At 43.4% G+C, this 18,920-nt stretch overlaps 1 protein-coding gene across 1 annotated transcript; it reads right to left on the bottom strand.

Annotated features, from left to right (window-relative positions):
* Positions 1–142: 142 nt before the first annotated feature.
* LOC109902760 (zinc finger protein 648) lies at positions 143–18,712 on the bottom strand (the record flags this gene model as incomplete). Its single annotated transcript, XM_020499386.2, has 3 exons — positions 18,454–18,712; positions 6,673–8,300; positions 143–193 (listed from the first exon to the last, which is right to left on the bottom strand). Coding segments are annotated over exons 1-3 (1,752 nt in total), but the record flags the coding sequence as incomplete, so codon positions are not given.
* Positions 18,713–18,920: the final 208 nt, after the last annotated feature.

The raw sequence follows: 18,920 nt of genomic DNA, 5'->3' as shown, positions 1-18,920 counted from the left end.
CATTTCAGCCCTGCCACAAAAGGACCAGCTGACATAATGTCAGTGATTCTCTCATTAACACAGATGTGAGTGTTGATGAGGACAAGGCTGGAGATCACTCTGTCATGTTGATTGAGTTCGAATAACAGACTGGAAGCTTCAAAAGGAGGGTGGTGCTTGGAATCATTGTTCTTCCTCTGTCAACCATGGTTACCTGCAAGGAAACACGTGCCGTCATCATTGCTTTGCACAAAAAGGGCTTCACAGGCAAGGATATTGCTGCCAGTAAGATTGCACCTAAATTAACCATTTATCGGATCATCAAGAACTTCAAGGAGAGCGGTTCTATTGTTGTGAAGAAGGCGTCAGGCGCCCAAGAAAGTCCAGCAAGCGCCAGGACCGTCTCCTAAAGTTGATTCAGCTGCGGGATCGGGGAACCACCAGTATAGAGTTTGCTCAGGAATGGCAGCAGGCAGGTGTGAGTGCATCTGCACGCACAGTGAGGCGAAGACTTTTGGAGGATGGCCTGGTGTCAAGAAGGGCAGCAAAGAAGCCACTTTTCTCCAGAAAAAACATCAGGGACATACTGATATTCTGCAAAAGGTACAGGGATTGGACTGGGATGAAGTAATTTTCTCTGATTAATCCCCTTTCCGATTGTTTGGGGCATCTGGAAAAAAGCTTGTCCACCATAATTTGCAAATAAATCCATAAAAAATCCTACAATGTGATTTTCTGGAATTTTTTTCTCGTGTTGTCTGTCATAGTTGAAGTGTACCTATGATGAAAATTACAGGCCTCTCTCATCTTTTTAAGTGGGAGAACTTGCACAATTGGTGGCTGACTAAATACTTTTTTACCCCACTGTACATGCTGTCAAACTATGAAACTGTCCAATTTTGATGCAACTGAATTGCTTTTTGGGGACAATAAAGATTAATTGTATTGTATTGTATTCTAGTCTACTCCATTCTAAGTCAAATACTGTATTGCAGAATAATGGAGATTTGAATAGAACTATTGGTCACCAGAAAGAAGGCATGCTCAAATGATAAAAAATATAACAAACTGACATACTTTAAAAAATAAATTGATGAAAACAAGCTGTTGCTTGTGTCAATGAACCAGAGTGATCTATTTTATAAGAACAGGTAAAAAACAAAGTACATTTGAAACATATTGATACACTCAAACTGTCATTCCGGGCAAAGTAATGCCTGGTAGTATATATTTTTCAGACAGTCTTTGTCAAGTTCACACAGAATAAAGAAACTATGTAACCACAGTGTAGTAAACTAAATCCAATACTCTCCATCATTGAGGATGACAGATGACAGTTGATTTTTGTGGGTATTTTACCACATTCCTTATATAAGAGATCACAAAAATGATAGAAAGCGGCATATAATTCCTGAGCATCATACATCTTCCTAAACAATTTAGCTTTTTTTCAGCCAAACTCATGCTTGCATTAACAGAGGTTTTTTAGAATAGATTTCAGAGGATGCTTAAGTAACTGTCCAGTGAAAATCTCCCTTTTAAATATTCGTATTCTGTTAACTCATACCCAAATGATGTTGTTGACTCATCCTATACTCTTTATGCCAAAGCATTATTTTTGCAAATTTATTGAAAATGAAATACAGAAATGTCTCATTTACATAAGTATTCACACCCCTGATTCAATACTTTGTAGAAGCACCTTAGGCAGTGATTACAGCTGTGTCTTTCTGGGTAAGTCTCTAAGAGCGTTAAACAACTGGATTGTACAATATTTGTATATTATTATTTTTAAAATTCAGTTAAGTTGTTGGTCATTGCTAGACAGCCATTTTCAAGTTGCCATAGATTTTCAAGACGATTTAAGTCAAAACTGTAACTAGGCCAGTCAGGAACACTCAGTGTCATCTTGGTATGCAACTCCATTGTATACAGTGGCTTGCGAAAGTATTCACCCCCCTTGGCAATTTTCCTATTTTATTGCCTTACAACCTAGAATTAAAATATATTTTTGGGGGGTTTGTATCATTTGATTTACACAACATGCCTACCACTTTGAAGATGCAAAACATTTTTTATTGTGAAACAAACAAGAAATAAGACAAAAAAACAGACAACTTGAGCGTGCATAACTATTCACCCCCCCAAAGTCAATACTTTGTAGAGCCACCTTTTGCAGCAATTACAGCTGCAAGTCTCTTGGGGTATGTCTCTATAAACTTGGCACATCTAGTCACTGGGATTTTTGCCCATTCCTCAATGCAAAACTGCTCTAGCTCCTTCAAGTTGGATGGGTTCCGATGGTGTACAGCAATCTTTAAGTCATACCACAGATTCTCAATTGGATTGAGGTCTGGGCTTTGACTGGGCCATTACAAGACATTTAAATGTTTCCCCTTAAACCCCTCAAGTGTTGCTTTAGCAGTATGCTTAGGGTCATTGTCCTGCTGGAAGGTGAACCTCCGTCCCAGTCTCAAATCTCTGGAAGACTGAAACAGGTTTCCCTGTTTCACTTCTGCAAGCAGGCCTTTCTAATCGACCAGGCCGGGGTATCCTGGAATGATATAGACCTCATCCCATCAGTAGATGATGCCTGGCTATTCTTTAAAAGTGCCTTCCTCACCATCTTAAATAAGCATGCCCCTCTCAAAATATTTAGAACTAGGAATAGATATAGTCCTTGGTTCACGCCAGACCTGTCTGCCCTTGACCAGCACAAAAACATCCTGTGGCGTTCTGCATTAGCATCGAATAGCCCCCGTGATATGCAACTTTTCAGGGAAGTTAGGAACAAATATACACAGGCAGTTAGAAAAGCTAAGGCAAGTACTAACTCAAAAAAGTTCTGGGACACTGTAAAGTCCATGGAGAATAAGAGCACCTCCTCCCAGCTGCCCACTGCTCTGAGGCTAGGAAACATTGTCACCACCGATAAATCCGCTATAATTGAGAATTTCAATAAGCATTTTTCTACGGCTGGCCATGCTTTCCACATCGCTACCCCTACCCCGGTCAACTGCCCGGCACCCTCCACAGCAAACCGCCAAAACCCCAACCATTTCTCCTTTACCCAAATCCAGATAGCCGATGTTCTGAAAGAGCTGCAAAATCTGGGCCCCTACAAATCAGCCGGGCTAGACAATCTGGACCCTCTCTTTCTAAAATTATCTGCCGAAATTGTTGCAACCCCTAACCTGTTCAACCTCTCTTTCGTATTGTCTGAGATTCCCAAAGATTGGAAAGCTGCCCCGGTCATCCCCCTTTTCAAAGGGGGTGACACTCTAGACCCAAACTGCTACAGACCTATATTTATCCTATCCTGTCTTTCTAAGGTCTTCGAAAGCCAAGGTAACAAACAGATTACTGACCATTTCGAATCCCACCATACCTTCTCCGCTATGCAATCTAGTTTCAGAGCTGGTCATGGGTGCACCTCAGCCATGCTTAAGGTTCTAAACGACATCATAACCGCCATCGTTAAGAGACATTACTGTGCAGCCGTATTCATCGACCTTGCCAAGGCTTTCGACTCTGTCAATCACAACATTATTATTGGCAGTCTCGACAGCCTTGGTTTCTCAAATGATTGCCTCGTTTACCAACTACTTTTCTGATAGAGTTCAGTGTGTCAAATCGGAGGGCCTGTTGTCTGGACCTCTGACAGTCTCTATGGGTGTGCCACAGGGTTAAATTCTCGGGCCGACTCTCTTTTCTGTTCACATCAATGATGTTGCTCTTGCAGCTGGTGATTCTCTGATCCACCTCTACTCAGATGACACCTTTCTGTATACTTCTGGCCCCTCCTTGGACACTGTGTTAACTAACCTCCAGTTGAGCTTCAATGCCATACACTCTCCTTCCGTGGCCTCCAACTGCTCTTAAATGCAAGTAAAAATAAATGCATGCTTTTCAATCGATCGGTGCCCGCACCTGCTCGCCCGTCCAGCATCACTACTCTGGACTGCTCTGACTTAGAATACGTGGACAACTACAAATACCTTGTTGTCTGGTTAGACTGTAAACTCTCCTTCCAGACTCACATTAAGCATCTCCAATCCAAAATTAAATCTATAATCGGCTTCCTATATCGCAACAAAGCATCCTTCACTCATTCTGCTAAACATACCCTTGTAAAACTGACCATCCTACCGATCATCAACTTCGGTGATGTCATCTATAAAATAGCCTCCAACACTCTACTCAACAAACTGGATGCAGTCTATCACAGTGCCATCCGTTTTGTCACCAAAGCCCCATACACTACCCACCATTGCGACCTGTACACTCTCGTTGGTTGGCCCTCGCTTCATACTCGTCGCCAAACCCACTGGTTACAGGTTATCTACAAGTCTCTGCTAGGTAAAGCCCCGCATTATCTCAGCTCACTGGTCACCATAGCAGCACCCACTCATAGCACGCGCTCCAGAAGGTATATCTCACTGGTCACCCTCAAAGCCAATTCCTCCTTTGGTCATCTTTCCTTCCAGTTCTCTGCTGCCCATGACTGGAACGAATTGCAAAAATCTCTGAAGCTGGAGACTCACATCTCCCTCACTAGCTTTAAGCACCAGCTGTCAGAGCATTTTACAGATCACTGCATCTGTAAACAGCCCATCTATCTACCTACCTCATCCCCATACTGGTATTTATTTATTTATTTTGATCCTTTGCACCCCAGTATCTCTACCTGCACATTCATCTTCTGCCGATCTACCATTCCAGTGTTTAATTGGTATATTGTAATTACTTCGCCACCATGGCCTATTTATTTCCTTAACTTACCTCATTTGCACTCACTGTATATAGACTTTTTGTTTTCTTTTGTTCTACTGTATCATTCACTGTATGTTTTGTTTATTCCATGTGTAACTCTGTGTTGTTGTATGTGTCGAATTGCTATGCTTTATCTTGGCCAGGTCGCAGTTGCAAATGAAAACTTGTTCTCAACTAGCCTACCTGGTTAAATAAAGGTGAAATAAATAAAAATTAAATAAATAAACTGTGGGGATGATGTTATTGAGGTGATGAGAGGTGTTGGGTTTGCGCCAGACATAACGTCTTCCTTGATGGCCAAAAGCTCAATTTTAGTCTCATCTGACCAGAGTACCTTCTTCCATATGTTTGGGGAGTCTCCCACATGCCTTTTGGCAAACACCAAACATGTTTACTTATTTTTTTCATAAAGCACAGCTCTGTGGGGTGTATGGCTTAAAGTGGTCCTATGGACAGATACTCCAATCTCTGCTGTGAAGCTTTGCAGCTCCTTCAGGGTTATGTTTGGTCTCTTTGTTGCCTCTCTGGTTAATGCCCTCCTTGCCCGGTCCATGAGTCTTGGTGGGCGGCCCTCTCTTGGCAGGTTTGTTGTGGTGCCATTGTCTTTCCATTTTGAAATAATGGATTTAATGGAGCTCTGTGGGATGTTTAAAGAACCCAACCCTGATCTGTACTTCTCCACAACTTAGTCCCTGACCTGTTTGGAGAGCTCTTTGGTCTTCATGGTGCCACTTGCTTGGTGGTGTTGCAGACTCTGGGGCCTTTCAGAATAGCTGTATATAAACTGAGATGTTTTTGAATTTTTTGAAACAGGTTATTATTTTTTCACTTCAACCATTTGGACTATTTTGTGTTTGTCCATTACATGAAATCCAAATAATAACCCATTCAAATTACAGGTTGTAATGCAACAAAATAGGAAAAATGCCAAGGGGGTGAATACTTTTGCAAGGCCTTGTGTTTTAGCGTATTGGCCTTGTGTTTTAGGTTATTGTCCTGTTGAAAGGTAAATTTGTCTCCCAGTGACTGTTGGAAAGCAGACTGAACCAGGTTTTCCTGTGCATAGCTCTATTCCATTCCCTTGTCCTTGCCGATAACAAGCATACACATAACATGATGCAGCCACCACCATGCTTGAAAATATGAAGAGTGGTACTCAGTGATGTGTTGTGTTGGATTTGCCACAAACTAAATGCCTTGTATTCAGGACAAAAAGTGAATTGCTTTGCCACATTTTTTGCAGTTTTACTTTAGTGCCTTATTGCAAACAGGATGCATGATTTGGAATATTTTTTATTCTGTACAGGCTTCCTTCTTTTCAATCTGTCATTTAGGTTAGTATTGTGGAGTAACTACAATGTTGTTGATCCATCCTCGGTTTTCTCCTATCACAGCCATAAATGGAAAATTCCACCCCAAAACCATCTTTTGGTATTTGTTTCATTAGTCCATTTTTTATATAGTCCCAAAATGTTTTCCATCTCAGCAATCAAGTTTTCAAGATATACAACTTCAAGATAAAATACAGAAATACAACGTGTATGATGCATTGAGCATCATATGATGCAAAATGCATCGTACCGGTTGAGGGCACTTGTGAAAAAGGAAAGGGGTGTGAATAGTTTCTGAAGGCACTATATTTTAAGGCTTAGCAGCCTAGCAGGATGTTGTCCTTCAAAAAAGGTGCTATCTACCTGGAACCAAAAAGGGTTCTCCTATGGGGACAGCCCAAAAACGCTTTGGGAACCCTTTTTTCTAAGAGCGTAGCATGTAGAGATCAGTAAGGTTGATTAGACCAACTGTTTGTACTCTATGAGAGGGTAGCTCCCAAACAGCATAAATCAGTCTTCAACAACAGAAGCAGCAGTAGCAGCAGTAGCAGCAGTAGCAGCGGCAGCAGTAGGGTCATTCATGGCTCACCATGTGTTCAGTGAGCTGAGAGGCACACTGGAAAGCCTTGTCACACTCCACACAGACAAAGATCCTCCCGGCACATGTCTGCTCCTGGTGGCGTTTCAGAGCAGCTGTGCGGCTGAAGGACATGCTGCAGCCTGTGCAGTCGTAGGGCCTCTCTCCGGTATGGACACGCTGATGACGGACCAGGCGGGACACCATGGCGAATGCCACCCCGCACTGAGGACACTTGTGGGGGCGGATACCGCTGTGTACGGCCTGGTGCTCCAGCAGGTTGGAGGACTTGGTGAAGGACTTGGTGCAGACCAGGCAGATGTAGGGTCTCAACCCGGTGTGCACCTTCTGGTGCTCTGCCATACGGCTGGCCACGGCAAAGGCTTTCCCGCAGATGGGACAGCAGAAGGGCCGCTCGCCCAGGTGAGTGCGCTCATGGCGGAGCAGGGACAGTGGCTTGTTGAAGGTCTTGCCGCACTGCGTGCACGGGAAGGGTTTTTCATTGGTGTGCATGTTGCGCTCATGCTTCCGCAGGTCTGAGGAGCGCACAAAGTCCTTGCTGCAGGTCTCGCACACGTACGGTTTCTCTCCGGTGTGCGTGCGAATGTGCTTGCGGTAATCGGAGGACCAGATGTACGTCTTTTCGCAGAAGGGGCAGTGGTACGGTCTCTCTCCAGTGTGCAGGCGCTTGTGCTGCTGCAGTGTGCCTTGGTGAGAATAGGCTTTTCCACACAGGTCACATATATGAGGCTTCAGGCCACTATGAGTATCCAGATGACTCTGCAGATTGCTGGACTTCTTAAAGGCCCAGTTGCAGTGAGTGCACTTGTAGGGCCGGTTCTCTGTGTCTCCCTCCACTCCACGTTTCTTCATGGCAGCAAACACTATAGGCACCTTATCCTCACAGGCATCAATCATGGCCATAGCCTTGTTTAGTGGAGGGGGAATGACTAGCGGTTCTCCACCCTTCCAATTACACTTGTTACCACGTACATCACGCACATCATGACGAACATCAGACAGAGACTCCTTGGTTTTGGGCCTGATCTCTCTCACCAGACGCAGCTTCAGATCGGAAGGATCACCGCTACACACTTTCCTCTGCAAAAGTCTTTTAGTACCATTCTTGATGTTGCCTTCCTCCTGTTGTGACGAGTCTGAGTAGACCCCCTCCAGACCTGTAGAACCTCTCCTATTGGCAACATTATGTTTAATGGCTGCGGGTGAACCTGGAGGACTACAGAGGTCCTGATTGGGAGACAGTCTCTTGTCTTTTCCAGAGTTGAGCCCAGCAAACTTCTCAGCCAGAGTCCATGTAGGTGTTTGTGGGTTTAAATAAATCATCCCAGTGTAGCTACTACCTGAGAGGGAGTCAGTGTCGTCATTATCAGATGGGTTAGAGTCACTTTCCACTTTGTGAGCAGTGTTGACTTTTACACTCTCTGAGGGCACGTGGGAAACATAGTGCATTTTGTTTATTAAGTTTTTCCGGATACTTCTCTTTGAAATGTATACTTTATCAACAAACCTTTCCGAGGTCCATGAAGGCATTTCTTCAGCCATACTGGATATTATAGAGGTGGTGAACGTGGCTTGAGGCTGAAAAGGGATTTTCCCTGAACTCACCTCCTTGGCAGTGCCTGGAAAAAAACACAAAAACAAATACAGTGTTAACTATCCACCACAGTGAAGATAAGAATTGTAATGCTATATGACCAAAGGTTTCACAATAAGTAGTAATGTTATTGAGTGCAACACACATGTAAAATGTGAGTTTAGTAAGTGTTATAAAGCATATATGAATGTTTTTAAAGCATCTATGAAGGCTTTATTAAAGTTTTAGTGCTCTGCGAAAAGTGCCATTATACAAAACTGCCTAAGAAGAGACAAGCTGTCTATGTGCAGCTCATAACAGGCTCATATGAACCATATGAATTCCAGTAACTGGTGCTGTTTGTCGTGAAATAACCAAGTGTCAGCCGAAGAAGATGTGGATGTGGTGGTTCAAAATAGAAGATAAATTAATTATATGTAATAAAATATAGATGACTTTATGAACTCAATTAAATATACAGAATATTGGACACACCTACTCATTCAAGGATTTTTCTTTATAGTTACTACATTGTAGAATAATAGTGAAGACATCAAAACTATGAACTAACACATATGGAATAATGTAGTAACCAAGAAAGTGTTAAACAAATCAAAAGTAGCCAGCTTTGCACACTCTTGGCATTCACTCAACCAGCTTCACCTGGAATGCTTTTCCAACAGTTTTGAAGGAGTTCCCACATATGCTGAGCACTTGGTGGCTGCTTTTCCTTCACTCTGTGGTCCAACTCATCCCAAACCATCTCAATTGGGTTGAGGCCGGGTGATTATGGAGGCAGGTCATCTGATGCAGCACTCCATCACTCTCCTTCTTGGTCAAATAGCCCTTACACAGCCTGGAGGTGTGTTGGGTCATTGTCCTGTTGAATAACAAATGATAGTCCCACTAAGCGCAAACCAGATGGGATGGTGTATCGCTAGTGAATGCTGTGGTAGCCATGCTGGTTAAGTGTGCCTTGAATTTTAAATAAATCACAGACAGTGTCACCAGCAAAGCACCCCCACACCATAACACCTCCTACTCCATGCTTCACGGTGGGAACCACACATGCAGAGATCATCCGTCCACCTACTCTGCGTCTCACAAAGACAAAGTGGTTGGTACCAAAAATCTCAAATTAGGACTCATCAGACCAAAGGACAGATTTCCACCGGTCTAATGTTCATTGCTCGTGTTTCTTGGCCCAAGCAAGTCTCTTCTTATTATTGGTGTCCTTTAGTAGTGGTTTCTTTGCAGCAATTCAACCATGAAGGCCTTATTCACGCAGTCTCCTCTGAACAGTTGATGTTGAGATGTGACTGTTACTTGAACTCTGTGAAGCATTTATTTGGGCTACAAATTCTGAGGTGCTGGTAACTCTAATGAACTTATCCTCTGCAGCAGAGGTAACTCTGGGTCTTCCTTTCCTGTGGCAGTCCTCATGAGAGCTTGATGGTTTTTGCAACAGCACTTTAAGAAACTTTAAAAGTTATTGAAATGTTCCGTATTGACTGACCTTCATGTCTTAAAGTAATGATGGACTGTTGTTTCTCTTAGCTTATTTGGTCTTTTACGAAATAGGGCTATATTCTGTATCAATCAGATCAAATCAAACTTTATTTGTCACGTGCCGAATATAGTGTAGACTTTACCGTGAAATGCTTACTTACAAGCCCTTAACCAACAGTGCAGTTCAAGATGAGTTAAGAAAATATTTACCAAATTAACTAAAGTAAAAAATTATAAAAAGTAACACAATAACGAGGCTATATACAGGGGGTACCGGTACCGAGTCAGTGTGCAGGGGTACAGGTTAAAGGTAATTTGTACATGTAGGTAGGGGTGAAGTGACTATGCATAGATAATAAACAGCGAGTAGCAGCAGTGTACAAAACAAGTGGAGGGGGGGGGGGTTGATTAATTGTTCAGCAGTCTCATGGCTTGGGGATAGAAGCTGTTAAGGAGCCTTTTGGTCCTAGACTTGGCATCCCGGTACCACTTGCCGTGCGGTAGCATATAAAACAGTCTATGACTTGGACTGGAGTCTCTGACAATTGTTTGGGCTTTCCTCTGACACCGCCTATTATATAGGTCCTGGATTGCAGGACGTTTGGCCCCAGTGATGTACTGGGCCGTATGCACTACCCTCTGTAGCGCCTTATGGTCAGATGCCGAGCAGTTGCCATACCAGGCGGTGATGCAACCAGTTGCTCTCGATGGTGCAGCTTTATGACTTTTTGAGGATCTGGGGACCCATGCCAAATCTTTTCGGTCTCCTGCCCTCTTCACGACTGTCTTGGTGTTTTTGGACCATGATAGATCATTGGTGATGTGGACACCAAGGAACTTGAAACTCTCGACCCTCTCCACTACAGCCCCGTCAATGTTAACGGGGGCCTGTTCGGCCCGCCTTTTCCTGTAGTCCACGATCAGCTCCTTTGTCTTGCTCACATTGACGGAGAGATTGTTGTCCTGGCACCACACTGCCAGTTCTCTGACCTCCTCCCTATAGGCTATCTCATCGTTTTCGATAGTAAGGCCTACCACTGTTAATGATGGTGTAGGAGTCGTGTTTGGCCACGCAGTCATGTGTGAACAGGGAGTACATGAGGGAACTAAGTACACACCCCTGAGGGGCCCCAGTGTTGAGGATCAGCGCAGCAGACGTGTTGTTGCCTACCCTTACCACCTGGGGGTATCTGGGAGGATGCTGTTGATGTGAACCATGACTAGCCTTTCAAAGCATTTCATGACTACCGACGTGAGTGCTACGGGACAGTAATCACCTAGGCAGGTTACCTTGGCTTCCTTGGGGACAGGGACTATGGTTGTCTGCTTGAAACATGAAACATGAATTTTGTCCCATTCCTCCTGACAGAGCTGGTGTAACTGAGTCAGGTTGGTAGGCCTCCTTGCTCGCACATGCTTTTTCAGTTCTGCCCACAAATCTTCTATATGATTGAGGTCAGGGCTTGTGATGGCCACTCCAATACATTTACTTTGTTGTCCTTAAGCCATTTTGCCACAACTTTGGAAGTATGCTTGGGGTCACTGTCCATTTGGAAGACCCATTTGCGACCAAGCGTTTAACTTCCTGACTGATGTCTTGAGATGTTGCTTCAATATAGCCACATCATTTTCCACCCTCATGATGCCATCTATTTTGTGAAGTGCACCAGTCCCTCCTGCAGCAAAGCACTCCCACAATATGATGCTGCTGCTCCTGTTCTTCACGGTTGGGATGGTGTTCTTTGGCTTGCGAGCGTCCCCCTTTTTCCTCCAAACATAACGATGGTCATTATGGCCAAACAGTTATATTTTTGTTTCATCAGACCAGAGGACATTTCTCCAAAAAGTTTGATCTTTGTGCAGTTGCAAACCGTAGTCTGTCTTTTTTCTGTAGGTTTTGGAGCAGTGGCTTCGTCCTTGCTGAGCGGCCTTTCAAGTTATATCGATATAGGACTCGTTTTACTGTGGATATAGATACTTTTGTAACTGTTTCCTCCAGCATCTTCACAAGGTCCTTTGCTGTTGTTCCGGGATTGATTTGCACTTTTCGCACCAAAGTATATTCATCTCTAGGAGACAGAACGCGTCTCCTTCCTGAGTGGTATGATGGCTGCGTGGTCCCATGGTGTTTATACTTGCATACTTTTGTTTGTACAAATGAATGTGGTTCCTTCAGGCATTTGGAAATTGCTCCAAAGGATGAACCAGACTTGTGGAGGTCTACAATTGTTTTTCTGAGGTCTTGGCTGATTTCTTCTGATTTTCCCATGATGTCAAGCAAAGAGGCACTGACAGGTACACTTCCAATTGACTCAAATATTGTCAATTAGCCTATCAGAAGCTTCTAAAGCCATGATGGGTTGACACCCCCCTTAGGTTGTGCCGTGGCGGAGATCTTTGTGGGCTATACTCGGCCTTGTCTCAGGATGGTAGGTTGGTGGTTGAAGATATCCCTCTAGTGGTGTAGGGGCTGTGCTTTGGCAAAGTGGGTGGGGTTATATCCTTCCTGTTTGGCCCTGCCCGGGGGTATCATCGGATGGGGCCACAGTGTTTCCTGACCCCTCCTGTCTCAGCCTCCAGTATTTATGCTGCAGTAGTTTATGTGTCGGGGGGCTAGGGTCAGTTTGATATATCTGGAGTACTTCTCCTGTCTTATCCGGTGTCCTGTGTGAATTTAAGTATGCTCTTTCTAATTCTCTCTTTCACTCTTTCTTTCTCTCTCTCGGAGGACCTGAGCCCTAGGACCATGCCTCAGGACTACCTGGCATGATGACTCCTTGCTGTTGCCAGTCCACCTGGCCGTGCTGCTGCTCCAGTTTCAACTGTTCTGCCTGCGGCTATGGAACCCTGACCTGTTCACTGTGATAACTATTATTTGACCATGCTGGTCATTTATGAACATTTGAACATCTTGGCCATGTTCTGTTATAATCTCCACCCGGCACAGCCAGAAGAGGACTGGCCACCCCTCATAGTCTGGTTCCTCTCTAGGTTTCTTCCTAGGTTTTGGCCTTTCTTCTGAGTTTTTCCTAGCCACCGTGCTTCTACACCTGCATTGCTTGCTGTTTTGGGTTTTAGGCTGGGTTTCTGTAAAGCACTTTGAGATATCAGCTGATGCAAGAAGGGCTATATATACAGTGCCTTGCGAAAGTATTAGGCCCCCTTGAACTTTGCGACCTTTTGCCACATTTCAGGCTTCAAACATAAAGATATAAAACTGTATTTTTTTGTGAAGAATCAACAACAAGTGGGACACAATCATGAAGTGGAACGACATTTATTGGATATTTCAAACTTTTTTAATAAATCAAAAACTGAAAAATTGGGCGTGCAAAATTATTCAGCCCCCTTAAGTTAATACTTTGTAGCGCCACCTTTTGCTGCGATTACAGCTGTAAGTCGCTTGGGGTATGTCTCTATCAGTTTTGCACATCGAAAGACTGACATTTTTTCCCATTCCTCCTTGCAAAACAGCTCGAGCTCAGTGAGGTTGGATGGAGAGCATTTGTGAACAGCAGTTTTCAGTTCTTTCCACAGATTCTCGATTGGATTCAGGTCTGGACTTTGACTTGGCCATTCTAACACCTGGATATGTTTATTTTTGAACCATTCCATTGTAGATTTTGCTTTATGTTTTGGATCATTGTCTTGTTGGAAGACAAATCTCCGTCCCAGTCTCAGGTCTTTTGCAGACTCCATCAGGTTTTCTTCCAGAATGGTCCTGTATTTGGCTCCATCCATCTTCCCATCAATTTTAACCATCGTCCCTGTCCCTGCTGAAGAAAAGCAGGCCCAAACCATGATGCTGCCACCACCATGTTTGACAGTGGGGATGGTGTGTTCAGGGTGATGAGCTGTGTTGCTTTTATGCCAAACATAACGTTTTGCATTGTTGCCAAAAAGTTCAATTTTGGTTTCATCTGACCAGAGCACCTTCTTCCACATGTTTGGTGTGTCTCCCAGATGGCTTGTGGCAAACTTTAAGCGACACTTTTTATGGATATCTTTAAGAAATGGCTTTCTTCTTGCCACTCTTCCATAAAGGCCATATTTGTGCAATATACGACTGATTGTTGTCCTATGGACAGAGTCTCCCACCTCAGCTGTAGATCTCTGCAGTTCATCCAGAGTGATCATGGGCCTCTTGGCTGCATCTCTGATCAGTCTTCTCCTTGTATGAGCTGAAAGTTTAGAGGGACGGCCAGGTCTTGGTAGATTTGCAGTGGTCTGATACTCCTTCCATTTCAATATTATCGCTTGCACAGTGCTCCTTGGGATGTTTAAAGCTTGGGAAATCTTTTTGTATCCAAATCCGGCTTTAAACTTCTTCACAACAGTATCTCGGACCTGCCTGGTGTGTTCCTTGTTCTTCATGATGCTCTCTGCGCTTTTAACGGACCTCTGAGACTATCACAGTGCAGGTGCATTTATACGGAGACTTGATTACACACAGGTGGATTGTATTTATCATCATTAGTCATTTAGGTCAACATTGGATCATTCAGAGATCCTCACTGAACTTCTGGAGAGAGTTTGCTGCACTGAAAGTAAAGGGGCTGAATAATTTTGCACGCCCAATTTTTCAGTTTTTGATTTGTTAAAAAAGTTTGAAATATCCAATAAATATCAGGGAGAGTTGGAGAGCCAAAGGATTAGTTGAGCCACCCATTGTTCCTAGGAAACCATACAAAACATTTATCATTTGACCAAATGGAATCTGTGATGGAAGAAACATGGAAAAAGTGGTAAGCAAGTTCATTCCCCCCAAATTATTTGTACAAAGTCAAATGAATTTATTTCACGATTCACGGTTTCACGATCCTTGTATCTAAACCAAAGTAGATTGTTTTAAGACATCAGTTTTTTATACATCAGTTGGGGTCTATAAACTACAATATGAGGTCCTAAACCTAGCATGAAAGTGCATCCTTGTAGCTGTGTGGGCTAATATAGTCCAAATGTTTGCCTTGGTGTATATTGAGCACTTGGCCATGGGGTAAGTTGAGCCAATGGCCACCATACCCCATTTAAATGATGATAAACTAAATCAGTTTTATGCATAATATGCATAGTATTTTAGCAATATGTCATTTTTATGAACTCAAGATTGTGCTTTTTTATTGTTACAGAGCAGATATCATGCCCCATAAACCAAACAAGCAGAGGAGACAGAGAGCTGGTTTCAAGCGCAGCTACCCAAGCGCCCTGAGCTTGAAACCAGCTCTCTGTCTCCCCTCGTGTTCATTACGCTCATGTTATTATTTTTCTATTATTTCTCACTGCATTGTTAGGAAGGGCCTGTAAGTAAGCATTTCACTGTTAGTCTACACCTGTTCTTTACAAAGCATGTGACAAATACAATTTGATTTGACTTCCTTGACTGCTCTCTCAAGAACCTCAAGGGGGACCAGACCCCTGTTTTTTATTGCAAAGGACCACAGGAGGAGGTGGGTAGCTGGGTCGAGTGGCAGGCAGGTCATACACATGGGGTCCAAAGGGGCAACAGTACAGGCAAGGCTAGTAAAGATCAGGCAATAGGTAGATAACAGGAAATCCGATAGGCTAAAGTACAGGCATGGAATAGGCAAAAGGTGTCGTTAGTGAGGCAGGCAAAAACTATCATACATGGGAGGAGTAAATCAAGGGAAACCACAGAACTCCGAAAGCTGTGTGTCCCAAAACAATCAATACCTCACAGTGATGGGGTGCAAAGAACTGAACTAAATAGTGTGTGATAATGACATACAGGTGTGTGAACAGGTGATTATAATTCAGGTGATTGGGATCTGGAGAGTGAGCTGCGTTCAGGGGATCTAGGTGTTTGAGAGTGTGAGTTGGAAGCAGACGTTACAATGAGGAATAAATACACAATGAGTAGCAATAAGTTGGCTATATACACGGGGTACCAGTACCGAGTCGATGTGCAGATGTACAAGGTAATTGAGGTAGATATGTACATATACGTAGGGATAAAGTGATTAGGCAACAGGATAGATAATAAACAGTAACAGCAGCGTATCTGATGAGTGCAATAGAGATTGAGTTATCTGTGGATCTGTTGGGGCGATGTGCGAATTGGAGTGGATGGTGTTGATGTAAGCCATGACCAGCCTTTCAAAGCATTTCTTGGCTACAGATGTGACTTCTACAGGGCGATAGTAATTTAGACAGGTTATCTTGGCGTTCTTGGGCACATGGACTCTGGTTGTTTGCTTTAAACACGTAGGTATTACAGGCTGGGTCAGGTGAGAGTTTGAAAATGTCAGGGAAGACACTTGCCAGCTGGTCAATGCATGCTCTGAGTATGTGTCTAGGTAATCCGTCTGGCCCTGTGTCCTTGGGGATGTTAACCTGTTTAAAGGACTTACTCACATCGGCAGATAGAAGCCACTCCTCAGTAAAAGGCACATGAAAGCCAGCTTGGAGTTTGCCAAAAGGCACCTAAAGACTCTCAGAACATGAGAAAACCTGATGAAACCAAGATTGAACTCTTTGGCCTGAATGCGAAGCGCCACGTCTGGAGGAAACCTGGCACCATTCATACGGTTAAGCATAGTGGTGGCAGCATGATGCTGTGGGGATGTTTTTCAGCGGCAGGGACTGAGAGACTAGTCAGGATCGGGGCAAAGATGAATAGAGTAAAAATAAATCCTTGATGAAAACATGCTCCAGAGCGCTCAGGACCTCAGACTGGGGCACAGGTTCACTTTCCAACAGGACAACAACCCTAAGCACACAGCCAAGACACCTCAGGAGTGGCTTCGGGACAAGTCTTTGAATGTCATTAGGTGGCCCAGCCAGAGCCTGAACTTGAATCCAACTGAACATCAGTTGGGAGAGACCTGTAAAGCTACGCTCCCAATCCAACCTGACAGCGCTTGAGAGGATCGGCAGAGAAGAATGGGAGAAACTCCCCAAATACAGGTGTGCCAAGCTTGTAGAGTCATACCCAAGAAGACTCAAGGCTGTAATCGCTGCCAAGGGTGTATCAACAAAGTACTGAGTAAAGGGTCTGAATACTTATGTAAATGTGATATTTCAGTATTTATGTTTAATAAATTAGCTAATATTTCTAAAAACCTGTTTCTGCTTTGTCGTTATGAGGTATTGTGTGTAGACTGATGAGGGGAAAAAAACATTTAATACATTTTTGAATAAGGTTGTAACATAACAAAATGTGGAAATAGTCAAGGGGTTTGAATACTTTCCGAAGGCACTGTATATCTGAACATAGGCATAGATTTAATATATGCAATTACACCATAATGCCATTCCATGAATTAACTTTGGCCTACTAGTGTAACGGATGTGAAGCGGCTAGCTAGTTAGCGGTGGTGCGCGCTAAATAGCGTTTCAATCGGTGACGTCACTTGCTCTGAGACCTTGAAGTAGTGGTTCCCTTGCTCTGCAAGGGCTGCGGTTTTTGTGGAGCGATGGGTAACGATGCTTCGCGGGTGTCAGTTGTTGATGTGTGCAGAGGGTCCCTGGTTCGCGCCCGGGTATGAGGGGACGGTCTAAAGTTATACTGTTACACTAGCAGCATCACAGGACAGCATTTCCCACTTAAGGTGGCTCAATTTACCCTGTCCCTATGCTTAATTTACACCATACGTACACCATAAATTGTGCCAAGAGACCAATTATTTTGGACTAGCTATGTTTTCAAAACTGTTATGTTTATATTAATTCTGATTATTTCAAGGGATACACAACATCCTGAAATATATGTACATATATTTGTTAGAAAGAATACTATATTTCCCTTGACTTAGTGATGCTTAATGTAAAAAAATGTGCAAAATACCCCACTCTCCCCTACGCATATTTTCTCCATTTATTTTAGTCCTGCGGGCCATTAATAAATCAAGTTAAGGAGGAAACCAACATTTACAGCCTGAATGGATGATGTTTTATGTACGAAATTGTCGCAGGGTACACGAGCAGGACGTCAATGGCAATGACTAGGACGTAAGAATTAATAGCGCCATTATTCTTAACAGGGCTAGATCTTTTTGTCTAGGAGGTTAACAGTAACCTCATAAAGTCCCCAAAGCTTCTGTGGCACTGGCCCAAAGTCATGCAATGCATACAACGCATTTCTAACACAATGTAGACATAATGTGCATAATTCGAATTTATAACATACTTTAAGTCAAATGCAGTGCATAAATAAATCACATTTGGACAATAAATATCTTAAATTACAGTAAACAAACAGGTTGCCCAACTCTTATTTTGTGGGGACCCCATGCGATGAACTCTATATAATGCAACGTCTATGATGTTTATTTACAAGTTTCGTCCGATTTTACTCTATTGTAGGCTAATATCAATTCCGTATGTAAAATGTCTCAATATAAAAGGATACCGTTTGCTAACACGCTACTTAGATATAAACGACAATAATGACAGCAGTCAAATGCGGTGATGGGGGACAAGTTATGGGCAAGTTATGTTTACCCGCTGATTAGGGGTATCCTAGTAATGGGGGTCGAGGGGATCCTAATAAATAATACATGCACTAGTGATCCTTAAAATCTATATAAGACTATAATAAATAAGAAGCTCAGCGCCTACAGGCCATTTCATAAACGGTCAGCATACATGCCATCTCTTTCTCACTACAACGTTTAGTCATCAGAGCTTGATCTGTCCATTCATTCAGTCATAGGCTGCATTCTGCCGCTTACCTCGACAACGTCCTCCTATCTCCCCGTAGGCAAACCATAAGCATCCTCCTGTCGGCGTGCGAACGATGGTCATTTAGAGATGCCCACTCGGAGTGGGCGGAGTCAAAGTGAAAGAACGTGGGGACAGCAGTGTCACTTACGCCCTTAGTAAGCAGTTTTATGCCGTGTTCAAAACAATTTGGAACTTGGATGTCGACTTCAGGGCGTTCAAGACAACTAGGAACTCGGGAAAAAAACATTGTGAACGTTCATCCAACTCGGAATTCCAATTTGGAAAATCGGAATCTTTCTAGAGCTCCTCCTTTCCGACGTGAAGATCACTGACGTCATTATTTGACCTCAGTTGGTGCTTTCCCAGTTGTCTTGAAAGCACCATTAGACTCTTGCAAGCCGACACCAACATTAAGTCATGATCCTAGTTCATGATCTGTATGCCGATACCAGGGTATTTATGTGACCCACTGACC

This window comes from Oncorhynchus kisutch, linkage group LG13 (genome assembly GCF_002021735.2).
Source record: "Oncorhynchus kisutch isolate 150728-3 linkage group LG13, Okis_V2, whole genome shotgun sequence".
Taxonomy (NCBI): Eukaryota; Metazoa; Chordata; class Actinopteri; order Salmoniformes; family Salmonidae; genus Oncorhynchus; species Oncorhynchus kisutch.
This window is presented reverse-complemented; position numbering and strand designations above follow the sequence as displayed.